Raw genomic sequence first — 14,004 nt, forward strand, 5'->3', positions numbered from 1 at the left:
TTCAGAGTTTGGATACTTTTTGCAAGTAAATTAACTTTATCTGATCCTTACTTGTATCTCTGTGAGATACAACCTCATAGGGTTGTCATGTGGGTTACATCCAGCCAAATACCTGTGGGCTACTTAATTAGTTTCCCTTCATTTTCACACCCATCAACTGGAACCACACCCATCTCCCTGTGATCCCTGACTGTGCTCAGCCAGCATTTCAAATTACTTACAAGCTACAGGTTAATTTCCTTCATCAGTGAGATCAAGTCTATTCTACCTTGTGGAAGATCATTCTCTGGATCTGGTTATAAAAATATGTCAGCGGACCCTTCTCCCTTTATTAAATCAAGCAACTTTAAAATGCCAATGAAAAGGAAGAGCTTTATATTTTGAAAATAAATTCCATCATGGTATTTATATAACATACCTTAAAGATTCAGAATATAGGGGCGCCTGGGTGGCTAAGTCGGTTAAGTATCTGACTTCGGCTCAGGTCATGATCTCACCATTCGTGAGTTCGAGCCCACGTCGGGCTCTGTGCTGACAGCTCAGAGCCTGGAACCAGCTTCAGATTCTGTGTCTTCCTCTCTCCGCCCCGTCCCACCCCCCCCCCCCATCCCCTGGTCACACTCTGTCTGTCTTTCTCTCTCACAAGTAAATAAACATTTAAAAAAAATTTTTTTTTAAAGATTCAGAATATAGTTATACAATAGAGTTGAGTGGGATTTGTATTATAGCAAAAGGCTGGCAGAAGGAAGGACAGGGTCCCTAAGTATTTAAAACAAAAGCAAAACAAATAATAATTTCTGCTTTTAGTGATACTTGCTCACCATTTTGAATGACAGCAGCTTCCTATTTTAGAAACCATCTCCAAAAGGAATGCTTTCAGCTATTAATAGCAAGCAGAGCTTTGCTGGATGGACAGAGGGAGAACATTTCAGTGTCAGTGGAACTCAGTATTTAACCCTCCTAGATTTTTGCTATTAGTCAGTGGGAGTGGAGCAGATTCTCCAGAGAAAGGGAAGCTATGTTTCATTATGTATGTAGGCCATTCTGGATTTTGAGCATGTCTGGTTCTTTTGCTACATTTTCTACGTGAAGTTTGTATATGAAATTCTTTCCTGAGAGTGACTAAGGGAGACACTTCAGGCTGCTGAGAAACAGGAAGGATAGATGGTAAAGTACTGTGAGTCAAGCTAAAAAAGGTAAGGCCAGGGGTGCCTGACTGGATCAGTCAGAAGAGCATGCAACTCTTGAATCTCAGGTTCATGAGTTTGAGCCTCTCGTTAGGTGTAGAGATTCCTTATGAAAAAAAAAAAAGTAAGGCCAAAACAGGTAGGGGAAGATAATACAACCACCATTGCCAGCATTGGAATTTACCATTATCTTCTCATTGGAAGCTTCATGCTAGACTGGGGCTGGGAGATAATAAGCACTATATATTTATATATTTAGTGATTCCATGTATTTAGTGATTCACATTTTTCAGAGTGTTTTGTTGCATAATTTGATCCTCACAAACCTCTTTGAGTTAGGTAGGACAGGCATCATAATCCTCATTTGAGTGACTATTCAATAAACACTAAGACAGGGGCCAGATATCAGGGCTGAAGAAGAGAGTACTACCAGGTTCTCTGCCTGTGGGCTCACCTATAGGAGGAAAGGAAGGCAGAGAAGGAGATGATTATGACACAGCATGGTAAGTGCTGTCAAGGTGGTATGGATGAGATTCTTGGGGAATACAGCATGTAATCCATCTCCAGAGAGGACTGGACTATTGAGAGGAGAGATGCCTAAATGGAATCTTAAAGGAAAGTAGGACTTGGTGAGACAAAAGGCATACAGACTGAGAGAATAGGTTGTGCAATGACTTGGAAGTTTGATGAAGCCTGCAGAGATTGAGAAAATTGAAGTTCATTTGGTTTAGAGGCAGTAGAGCAGTTTGCTTGTTTAAGAAACAGCAAGAGATGAGCTGGAGAGGGGGGCAGAGGAAAGACTGAATGTCATTGTCCTCACAGGCATTTGGACTTTTAAGATGAAGACATTAGAGAAACACTGAAGACTTTGAGGTGAGAAAGGAACAATATCAGATTTGTCTTTTAAAAGATCTTGAGAGCGGGGGGGGGGGGGGGGTACCTGAGTGGCTCAGTCAGTTGAGCATTTGACTCCTGATCTTGGTTTGGGTCATAATCTCATGGTTTGTGAGATCAAGCCCCGGGTCAGATTCTGCTCTGACAGACTGGATCCTGCTTAGGATTCTCTCTCTTACTCTCTCTGTGCTTCCCTGCTTGTGCACACATTGTACTCTCTCTTTCTCTGAAAATGAATAAATAAACTAAAAAAAAAAAAAAAAAGAGATTCTCTCTCTCTCTCTCCCCCTGCCCCTCTCCCCCACTTGCATTCTCTCTCTCTCAAATAAAAAATTAAAAAAAAAATCTGTGTGGAAGATGGACTACATGAGGGCAAAATAGAGATACTAATTGGCGTCTATCTATTGTGAAAGCTTCACCTAAGCAGTGGTAGGAGGAATGGAGATTTTGGTTGGTAATCCTCAATATTCAGTGTTACTTTGGATCTGAAGGAAAGAGAAGAAGCTTGAATGACTCTCAGGCCTGTGGCTTAGGCACCTGGGTGAATGATAGTGCTGTTCACCAACCTGGGGAATCAGGAAGAGGGAGCAGGTTGGAGGGGCAGAGTTTTGATTGCTGTGCTTTGGGACAACCTAAATGAGATATCCAGGACACAGGGCTGGAGCTCACAAAGGTGCCATGTGAATTTGAGAGTCACCTGTGCATCAGTGACATCACCCAGGGAGAGTGGGCAGGGTGAGAAGAAAAGTGAGCAGAGATTGGCACCCTGGAAATACTGATGGGTCAGAGGGGCAGGTGCAGAAGAGAAGAACAAGAAGACAACTGAGATGGAAGACCAGTAAGGGGAGGAAGAGACCCAGAAGCCAGAAAAAGGATGCATTTAAAAAAGTGTTTCAAATTTGGGACAAGAATCAATTGACTTGAAGAGTAAGGGAGAGTCATTGGCTTTGATACTGGTCTTGGGAGGTTTGGTGTTAGCCTGAGATCCCATGTAGAGTTGGTAATGGCCCACAGCAGGCCTGGCTTTTACTGTGTGACATTGTTGGTTTTCAAGTAGAGTTTTTAAAAAGTCAAGAATATTAAATAAAGTTGCTTTTTGATGAAGCAGAGGGTAAAAGTAACATTCAAACTGCCTTGTATATGGTGTCCTATGGTAATAGTAATACTGTTACATATTCTTATTTCACAACAGACAACTCTCAGAAGTCAGGAAGCTGAAGTGTTAGAAAATTTCTGAAGGAAGGTTTTGTTGACTTAAACTGAGGTCTTCAAAAAAATTAGATCATCAGCATCTACTTCTCCCTTAATTGTAATCAATTCTGATACTACCTTTATTAATATTTAGATATGCTGAAGCCAGATTGCCGATTCAAAGAGCAGAGCTCAAAGTCATCTGCCGCAGAGGAGTATCTGCTATGGGAGCTACTGCGGGATGTCTCTGCGGCTCGTCCCGCACAGAGCTCTGCAGCTCGCCGGCTAGAGCATCTTACCTCTAAGCTTCAGAAAATTGATGAACAACTGTTAGCAATAGAGAACATTGCTGAAAACATAGAACGGGATTGCCCCAGACAAAAAGTGCTAGATCGACATTGTGATAAGGTAGACTGTCTTTTATTTTAGCTATTTGTTTGTTACTGAGTTATTAGATTTTGGTGTGATGTAAGTTTGGACATTTGATTTTTCAAAATAATGGGAAATTAATTAATTAATTAATTTATTTATTTATTTTTTGAAATTAGGGTTTCTCAACCTCAGCATGACTGACATTTGGGCCAGATAACTCTTTATTGTAGGAGGCCGTCCTGTGCATTGTAGGATGTTTAGTAGCATAATAATAATAACAATGTCTTCAGATGTTGCCAAATGTTCTTTGGGTGGCAAAATCACCCCCAGTTGAGAACCACTGCCTTAAACTTTTAAGAAGTGAACCAGTGCTTCCTACCATGAAAAGAAATAGTTGAATTAGAAAACAAGAATGTGGTTTTAAATGAACCCTGCCCTTAATTATCATTTTCTTCAGCAAGATTTTTTTTTTAACTTTACAAATATTGTTGTCTTTATATTTGGAATTCTCGGTTTCTTTTAAATGTTTTATACAATGGGAATAGTAGTCCTTAGATGGTTTCTGTATCTTTAAAAAATACTCATGAGAAAGAGATTATTTATGTGTATTATCATGGTAGTTAGACAAATAGAAAGGAAGTCTTAAACATGAATTAATTATTTTGCACAAACTTTTTTTTTTTTAGGAAGTAAAATTCACATAAAATAAAGATTAAGGAACTAACAGTAAAAATATTTTGAGTGTGTAAAAGCCTTGTATTGAGAAATGCAAATTGGTCTGCAGGATAAGAATTCCATCACTGACTTACCTAACAAATATTCCAGGTTGCTAGCAGGTTGAGATTTTAAAAGATGTATTTATTAGGTTTATAGTATTTCTTTAATTCAAACATTTAATACATATTAAGATTAAACATATGTGAAATTACACTGAAAAAATATGAGGTAGGGCTACTATTAACATTATTATGATGTTTATTTGGTTGTTTTCCTTTTTGTTTTTTTAACCCAGACTTAAATATATCACTTCAAAATGAGTGTTAAGTTTCAGAGTCATCTTTGGAACTCCTTATTTCAAGGAATCACTTTCAAAGTTGCTTTATGTCTTAGTATATTAAGCATATCTAAAGCCAAATATGTTACTTAGCCTTGAATCTAGTCTTAATCCTGGCTTGCTCCAGAGTCCAAGAGTTTGTTCCTTCAGTAAACATTGAGCTTCTGCTATATGCTGGGCCATGTGCTAAGTTGTGGGAATGGAAAGATAAACAAGGCATACATAGTCACTACTCTCAAGCAGCTTAGAATCTAACAAAGGAAGACAGATGTATACTCCAGTATATGCGTATGAACAGGGTGCAGCGAGAACAGTATGGGACACACGACCTGTTGTGACTAGAGAAGTGAGTGAGTGAAGGGGTGGCATCAGAGAAGGCTCTGTAGAGCTTACTCTTGAGCTGATAATGAATTGATATTCATCAGTGAGATAAGGAAAGGCTGATGGGACATTGTGAGGTAGAGGTTGATGGTACTGGGCTTTAAGACATCTGGCAGTAGAGGTAGGTAGGGGCAGCTAAGGCATGATGGAAAGTATTGTTTTCCATGTCAAGTGATTAGGGTTTTATCCCATAAATAGGCAGTAGGAAACCATTGAAGAATTTTAAGCAGTGAAATGATATGATCAGATACTCTGGCAGCAGTGTGGAGGGGAGATTGGAGAGGATAAGACTGAGAACAGGGAGATCAGTTGGGTCACAGTGGTTCTAAACTGACTCATTAGAGTCATCTTGGGGAACTTGTTAGAATTGCAAACTTATGGCCTCATACCCCTGAGATTCTGATTTTAAGTAATCCTAGGGTGGGACCCAGGAATTTGTGTTATTAGTAAGCTTCAAAAATGATTCTTATGTAGCTAGCTCTGTAATTTTTGTAGTTAGCTCTATACTGGGTTTACTGATTGATGCTTGAGATCCACTGAATACCAAGCCAAGAAGTAACAATAACCTGAACTTTAGCATTGAGGATGAAGGGAAGGATGTTGCAGGACTCAGAGGGTGATCGGTTGTGGGAAGGTGAAGAATAGAAAGATCACAATGGTGTCCAGATTTTGAGCCTGGAGTCATTTTCCAAACTAGGGAAGAAGTAGGATTTGTTTTGGGAGGAGGGAGGCACAGTGATTTCAGTCAGAAACATGTTAAATTTGAGGTGCTGTGAGATTAGTAGGCAGTTGGATATATGCTTCTGGAGCTTAGGAGCTAGATTTGGGTTGATGGTACAGATTTTAGAGTCCTTAGGAGGAAGTTCGAATCATAATAGGGCATTCACCCAGAGAGAGTACACTGAATGAGGAGTAAAAGAGGATAAAGGGCAGAATTTTGTGGGTGCACAAACTTTTAAAGATGAAGATTCAACCACAAAGCTTGAGAAGGAGCATTCTGAGGTAGTAAGAGACTCAGGAGAAAGCAAGCCAAAGGAAGAGTTTCGAGAAGGAATTTCCACATATCTGGATCCATTACATAAAAGGACAGATGTGTAAGTCGTGATCTTTTTCAAAATATACATGGCAGGCCTACTGAATCTGGGGTGGTAGGTATGGACAGAGGAAGGGGCAGTGGCTTGGCAAGGGGAAGGGTGCAGATCACACACATGTATTTTGAAAAAGTTCCTAAAAATTCTGTAACCGCTCCCCTCTCAGCCCAAGCCTTTTTTAACATTGGAGGACAGGGATTGTGCCTTTTGCTTAGCACATGACAGGCATTTGATGAATGTTTATTTAATGGCTGTCTTTGCTCTCTCAGTTTTAGATTCTGACGGTAATAAAATCACATTTATATAATAAAGACTTATCACCAGAACAGTTAATAATAATTGTAGCACATGCTTGGGAGACAATTTCAAAGGAAGAGAGGTTGCTCAAACTCCAAAAGTATTTAGTCTGCTAAGGTGACTACTTTGAAGGAACTAGCACTAATTTAAATGAAACGTTGGGCATATTGTTTTAAAATATTCTCATCCTGTTGTAATGTACACATAAATACAGAGGTTTTGACTTGTGTATTTTAATTAATAGAACAGACTGTAAGCCTGGAAGAGGCAGAGGGATACTTTTGCACAGTGCTGACTAGGGGCTTTGAAGACCTAGGTTGAGATCCATATTCTGCCACTAAGAAAGTCACTCAATTTCTTTGGGCCCTCTTCTCTCATCTGTAAAATGAAGGTTTTGTCTAAGTGGTAATTAACATTCCTCCCCAGTCTAAAATTATGTGATGCTGTTTTCCTTAGGAAAGGTTAAATCATTTAGACTACAAATAGATAAAAATTTCCTTCTCTTTATGTGTCCCACCATTTAGCTCTTACTGGATGTAATCCCATTTCTTTCACTTGTTCCCTTAATATTTAAAATGTACATAAAATTATTTAACAATGTGAAATTATCAAACTAAAATTTTCAAGTTATTTTTTTGTATGTGTTTTTCTACAGGGTGCATCCTTAGACCATATTGAATTGTCCTCTGGTCTTGAATCTGAAAAAACATCTGCTTCAAAAGCCACTGGTATTTCGGAAGGTTTGTGTGTGTGGTGGGGGGAGGGGGGGCCTGACCTTGCTCTGAAAGGGGAAGCATTGCCCTTGGGAGTGCCAGAATTGGGGACAGTTTTCATTTGTGAGCTGAAGCCATCAGTCCCCTAATTGTTAGATTAGGTATTTTTGTGATCATGTGATTGGCTCCCACCCATGCCATTTTTTCCTGAGAAGCCAGTGCTGTAAACTCCTAGAGTGGGGTAGCACCAGCCACACACTCGCTGAGGTTGTGCACAGCTTTGTGCTGTGGTTGCTCTTTGTCCCTGGTCATCTGCAGAACTGGAATTTGAGGTTCTGATTAAATGGCCAGGCAGTGGTGAGATGGTATGTTTTTGCATTTCTCATTGAAATAATGAAACGAGGGTACTTAAAAACTTTTCTACTATATCTATAGTTGTTATCCTTACACTGTCTTTCATTCAGTCTTGTCAGCAATATAATGCGTTTTTTAAAAACAGGCTTTGGTTTGTTGATTCTGTTAAATTTTTTTAATGTTTATTTTTGAGAGAGAGAGAGAGAGTGCAAGTGGGGGAAGGGCAGAGAGAGGGGGACAGAGAATCCCAAGGAGGCTCTGTGCTGACAGCAGAGAAGCCCAATGCGGGGCTCAAACTCATGAACTGTGAGAGTATGACCTGAGCTGAAACCAAGAGTTGAATGCTTAACTGACCGAGCCACCCAGGCGCTCCTAATTTTCTTTTTCATAAATTTCTATTCTTAGCTTTATGATTTCTTCTGTTTTTGAGGGCTTAACCTGTTGACTTTTTCCTAACTTCATTCTTTATCTTTTTCTAATGTGTGCATTTGAAGCTGAACGTGTTCTTGTAAGGACCCAGACAGGAGTGTTGATATGAACCACGTTTTGGTGTTGTTCAGATCTAAGTAGTTTGTAATTTGTATTAATATGTCTTCTTTAGGGACATCTGGGTGGCTTACTCTGTTAAGTGTTCAACTCTTGGTTTTGGCTGAGGTAATGATCTCACAGTTCGCTTGGGTCTCCATGCTGACAGCACAGAGCCTTCTTGGTATCTCTCTCTCCCTCTCTCTTTCCTCCTCTCTCTCCCTCTCTCTGCTTCTCCCCCACTTCTGCTCACTCACTCTCTCAAAATAAATAAATAAGCTTAGAAAAAAAATATCTTCTTTAGTTTGTAAAAGGGATTTTTAGATTCTCAATAGGGGAGCAGAGAGAGAGGATCTTGAGCAGGCTCCATGCCCAGTTTGTGATCTCTCACAAACTGTGAGATCATGACCTGAGCTGAAAAATAAAGAGTAAGATGCTTACCCAACTGAGCTACCCAGGTGCCCCTGGAATTTTCTGTTTATTTTTGGCTTATTTTATATTTTTGATACAAGTGTGTCTCAGTGTATACATTTTAAAAATTTATTCTATAGGAGAGAGGAATGATTCTTTAAGTTGCAGGTTTAATGTTGGTTATTTTTCATCCATTTCCTTTTGGAGTATTGCTTCCTCCCCATTCTTTCTGTTCTGTTTTCTAAAACACCAGCTATTTGGACCTTCTTGCTTTATTCTGTCTCTTAACTATTAATTGCCATCTTTTTATCTCTCAGTGATATATTCAGGGTGATGTCATCCAATCTGTCTTTTAGTTTACTAATTTTCTCTTCCGTGTCTTCTTTGCTGTAGGATTTAATTTTTTTTTTTTTTTTACTGCATTCTTAATGTCTACAGGTTCTGTTTATTTCTTTTTCAAATCCATCTGTTTGCTGGATGTACTATCCTGTTCTTTTATTATGGTTTCTATGCCCTTTTATCTATTTAATGATTTTAGTAATATTTTATGCCCTTTCATACTGCTTTACTTCATATGTGCATATTCTCAGTAGTCAAATCTGCATACTGCTCTCTTTCATGGTTGTTTCTTTGTGCGATTTGTAATTAAAAAAAAATTTTTTTAACGTTTTTATTTTTGGGGTAGAGAGAGATAGAGAGCAAGCAGGGGAGGGGCAGACACAGAATCTGAAATAAGCTCCAGACTCTGAGTTGTCAGCACAGCGCCTGGCGTGGGGCTCAAACCCACAAACCATGAGATCATGACCTGAACCAAAGTTGGACGCTTAAATGACTGAGCCACCCAGGCACCCCTGTAATTTTTTTTTTTTTTATCATGAACTTATCTTTAGGAGAGTTCTGCTGGGTTGTATACACTTGTCTTTGAAGTGGTTTTGTATTTGCTTCTTGCTATCTGCTGAAGTAGAAAGAGTTTGGGGAACAAGTTTTCCTATACATTTCTGGGCTTGGAGTTGCTTTACTACATAGATGGTATAAATTCAGATCCCATACCTGCTTGTGGCAAGACAGAGGTTTTGATTTCTCAGAGTTGACTTATTTTTCTCCCATCTACCATTCAGGAAGATAGAAGACTTCTTTGCTGCTTCTCCATGGTTTTTCTTATCCTCATTTTATGGACAGACCTATCCTTCAGTGCTCTAGGCCATGTGAAGGTAGCTCAGTTCTCCCCACAGCTGATGGCAGAAACCATATCTCCTGTTTTTCTCTATGGACTATCCCAGCACCCTTCTCCATATATTGCCCAGCTTTGATTCCTTTTTCTTTTCTGGCACTGGGGGATTTCTTTATTTACAGGGCTTGTTTGCATATTAATCTATTTATTTTATTTTTTAATTCCTTTTAAGTAGGCTCCATGCCCAATGTGGGAGTTGAACTCACAACCGCATGACCTTGACATGAGGAGTCACATGCTCTACTGACTAAGCCAGCCAGTGTCCCTAATTTTTTTTTTTTTTAATTTAGCATTTCTTCTGTGTTTTTATAACAGGGTATGAACCTGTCCACTTCAGCTCATTCTGCCATGTTTTCTGAAACTGATAATAAACTTAACAGTTTTGGGGTGCCTGGGTGGCTTAATTGGTTAAGTGTCCAGTTCTTGATTTCAGTGCAGGCCATGATCTCATGGTTCGTGAGTTCAAGTCCTGCATCAGGCTCTGCTCTAACAACACAGAGCCTGCTTGGGATTCTCTCTCACACTCTCTCTCTGCCCATTCCCTGCTCACATTCTCTCTCTCTCCTTTCTCTCTTTTGCTCTCTCTCAAAATAAATAAACTTTAAAAAAATAATAAACTTAATTTTTTTAAAAAAATAATAAGCATATTTTTTTTTACTATGAGAGAGGTTAAGTTTTAAATATATTCAATTATATCATTATATAGTGGAAAGTTATCAAAATAATACGTTGTAAACTTCTGATATATCTGTTGCCATGTAAAAGGGTTAACTAAGTGTTGTATCTTTTTTCCCTGTGCTTTCTTTCTTCTACTCTTTTCCTTTGGATTAGCACATTTCCTGACTCATAGGAATGAGGAGGATCAAAGTGACAAAGAGGAGATTTCAGAAGCTGAATTTTCAGTAACAGAAACTCATTCTAGTCAGAAAACCTGTGTATTTCCTTCTGTTGATTCAGCGGTCAGCCTTTTCAGTGGCCAGAGTACAACTTCTCCTGGTATTGTTCTTCCCTTTTTTTGTTTACACTCTTATCTTCCAATACACTATTGCTGAAGAGCGTTTACTGGGAACACAGTTGTGAAGGATTTGTGAAGCCATTTTGCAATATTTATAAATTTCGGGGCAAGGGAAGTTACAATTTGTACCATTTATTGAAGAACTGTATTGTCATCTTCATTAGATATTGCAAGGATATATCTCTAATAAGATATAATGTATGATTAGATATCTCCAAGTTATTTTAATTAAATATTAAGTGTATAGCAACTGGAATTACTGTACTATCTGATTTTTACAAAAATTGAGAAATTCAAACTCTGCCAACATTGAGAACCTTGAGTTTTAATTATGAAAACAAAACAACAGCTGTAGTGTATTGAGCCTCTGCTGGGTCCCTGATATTGCTGTGTTACATGCATTGACCCTGGTGTAAGCCTAACCTGTGAGGTAGATGCCATTATTGTCCCCATTTTATAGTGGAGGATATTGAGACTTAGAAAAGTTTAGTGCTATTTTTCTGTTTCATTTGGAGCTGGCAGTTAAAATGCTATTGTTTAGTCCTAACAAATACATTTTGTCATATGAATAATAGGTTATACTAAATATAACACTTGGGCTACTGATAGTGGCTTTGAAATATATATTTTTTAGCCCTTAGCTATTGATGGTCAAAAATGATGAATTTACTGAGGGTTTATAGTATATTTTATTATCATTTTTAAAGTTAATATAAGCAGTAAAAATGCTATTTAAAAAAACTGTTGTGTAAGGTTTATTTATTTATTTTGAGAGAGAGAGTTGGGGAAGGACACAGAGAGAGTGAGACAGAGAATCCCAAGCAGGCTCCATGCTGTCAGCACAGAGCCTGGCATGGGGCTTGAACCCATGAGCCATGAGATCATGACCTGAGCCGAAATCAAGAATCAAAAGCTCAATCAGCTGAGCCACCCAGGCTCCCCAAAGATGGTATTTTTAAATGACATTGCTGTTATTTAAATAAAACTATTAAGAATCTGGCTTTAAGTCCTGTAATTTTTTTCTCTAAGTTCTTTGTAGATTCCATTTGTGTTTTAGTCATCACAGGGAGACAATCACTTCTGCTTCACCAGGTTGTTGTGAAGATTGACTATTGTATATAAAGCACCGAGCTGCGAACCTGATTCCTCTAGGGTCTCTGTCATCGGCAGCTTTTCTCTCCCCACTTACAGGGGAGAGTTGACAAATGACGTTAAGGAGGTTGCAGAGAGTTCTGACTGTATGTGAGAAGCATAAACTCCATTTTATCCCAGGGAATCACTGGAGAATTCTGAGCAGAAAAGTATAATGAGGGGGTTTTGAGAAAGACTAGAATGGAGGCAGAGATCCTTTGGTGAGCTGTTAAATTCATCTGGCCTGTGAAACAGTGAGAACCTGGGCAGTGTGTGAGAAAGCGAGAGACATTCTGAATAGGCAACTGCTGTCACTAAGTGGATAAAAGAGAAGGAGAAAATGAATGGCTACTTTGTGTTGTTAGACTATAGGAATGAGGATATCCTAGCTCTGATGTCAAATTCGAGAGCACCTGTAGACCAAATGTAATAGTTGAATGTGATGCTGGGGTATATAAATGGCCATATTTAGGATCCAGTTTTTTATAGGAAGTGGAACTTGATGAGAGGTTTAAGCCTGAAAAACAGATGTAAGAGCCTTTTATATAATTATATAGTTAAGAATTAGTGCATCTGTTATCACCAAGCAATATGGAAAAAGGGAAAATGCCAAAGAGCAACCTGTGAAATGTCACCCTGTAGAGAGTAAGGGGAGCCTCCCAGTGAGGGACATGGACAAGTAGACTCTGGTGAGCGATTTTCAAGAAGTAGTAAGTGGCTAACAGTTTCACAAGAATCCATAAAGTCAAGAATAAAGATTGAATTTGTTAAGGACATTGGGTACTTTCAATATAAATATGAAGAGTAGAAGAAAGCTGGCTGGGGATAGAGATAGGCTCAAGAAGCTGTAAGTAAAGACTACTTAAGAATTCTGATATTAAAAGGAAGTAGAAAAATAAGATAAGAGAAATGAAGTCAAAGATCATTTCAAGATGGGGATAAAGACAAAATCTTTAATGTTTAAAGGAAGAAGAAAAGAAAGTAGGAAAAGTGAGATGGAAAGTACCAGGTTGGGGAGGTGATTCATTCAGGATTGTAATAGCTTCTTAAGTTAGGAAGTGAGAGAAGAAAGGAGAAATGTCAGTAAATGGCATAATACATATAAAGATGGATAATTAAAATGTTTTTCTCTAGTATTCAATATCTAATGTAAATTAAAAAGGAAACCAAATTATTTTTTAGAGTACAGAATTTAGATGCCCTAATGGGTGTTTTCTCTTCCAAAGTTGGCATCTTAGAAGGATGGATAGTCACTCTCTTACTTCTAATGCTCAAAACCAGCTTAGAGTTTCTCCTTTGAAATTGACTTCTGTTTCTTAGCACATTCTTGTGGGTTTTTAAAAAAAATTTGCGAGAGAGAGAGCACAAGTGGGGAATGGGGCGGGGTGGGGGGAGAACAGAGGATCCAAAATGGGCTCCGTGCTTATAGCAGAGAGCCCGATGCAGGACTCAAACTCTACAAACTGCAAGATCATGACCTAAGCTGAAATCAAGAGTTGGATGCTTAATGACTGAGCCATCCAGGTGCCCTTCTTGTGATTGATCTTAACGGTGGCAAATAATTTACTCACTGAAAACAGATTTAAGTTTTGGAAATAGCTACAAGATTTCCAGAGGCATTTCTGAGAAATGAGATAGGTAATCAGGCTGAGAGTAACTGTTTGGAATTAAAAAAAAAAAAAAAAGGAGGGGCGCCTGGGTGGCGCAGTCGGTTAAGCGTCCGACTTCAGCCAGGTCACGATCTCGCGGTCCGTGAGTTTGAGCCCCACGTCAGGCTCTGGGCTGATGGCTCAGAGCCTGGAGCCTGTTTCCGATTCTGTGTCTCCCTCTCTCTCTGCCCCTCCCCCGTTCATGCTCTGTCTCTCTCTGTCCCAAAAATAAATAAACGTTGAAATAAATAAATAAATAAATAAATAAATAAATAAATAAATAAATAAATAGGAACTGTGATTTTCAAGGAATAAAGCTGATCTGTGTGTTCAGTAAATTATGAAGGCAGTCTCATAGAAGAGTTCCAAAACTGGTTTGAAAATGAACTAAGGATCAAATCATCCTGTGTAACTACTATGAAAAGGTATTTATTTGGATATAACACTTTTCTGCCCTTTGATAAAAGGAATCAGAAAAGAAATTTATAGTTATGATCTCATGGTTCAG

At 38.7% G+C, this 14,004-nt stretch overlaps 1 protein-coding gene across 5 annotated transcripts in view; it reads left to right on the top strand.

Annotated features, from left to right (window-relative positions):
- Nucleotides 1-14,004, top strand: part of CPLANE1 (ciliogenesis and planar polarity effector 1) — a 140,761-nt gene that overhangs the window by 95,868 nt on the left and 30,889 nt on the right. For 4 of the 5 annotated variants that reach the window (XM_030331050.1, XM_030331058.1, XM_030331076.1 and 1 more), the window contains exons 42-44: nt 3,427-3,680; nt 7,123-7,207; nt 10,533-10,697. In XM_030331050.1, the coding sequence (XP_030186910.1) occupies nt 3,427-3,680; nt 7,123-7,207; nt 10,533-10,697 (504 nt within the window). Of the gene's footprint in view, nt 1-3,426; nt 3,681-7,122; nt 7,208-9,588; nt 9,651-10,532; nt 10,698-14,004 lie in introns of those variants that run through there. The other variant, XM_030331092.1, reaches the window with a different exon arrangement.

The sequence above is a fragment of the Lynx canadensis genome, chromosome A1 (genome assembly GCF_007474595.2).
Source record: "Lynx canadensis isolate LIC74 chromosome A1, mLynCan4.pri.v2, whole genome shotgun sequence".
NCBI lineage: Eukaryota > Metazoa > Chordata > Mammalia > Carnivora > Felidae > Lynx > Lynx canadensis.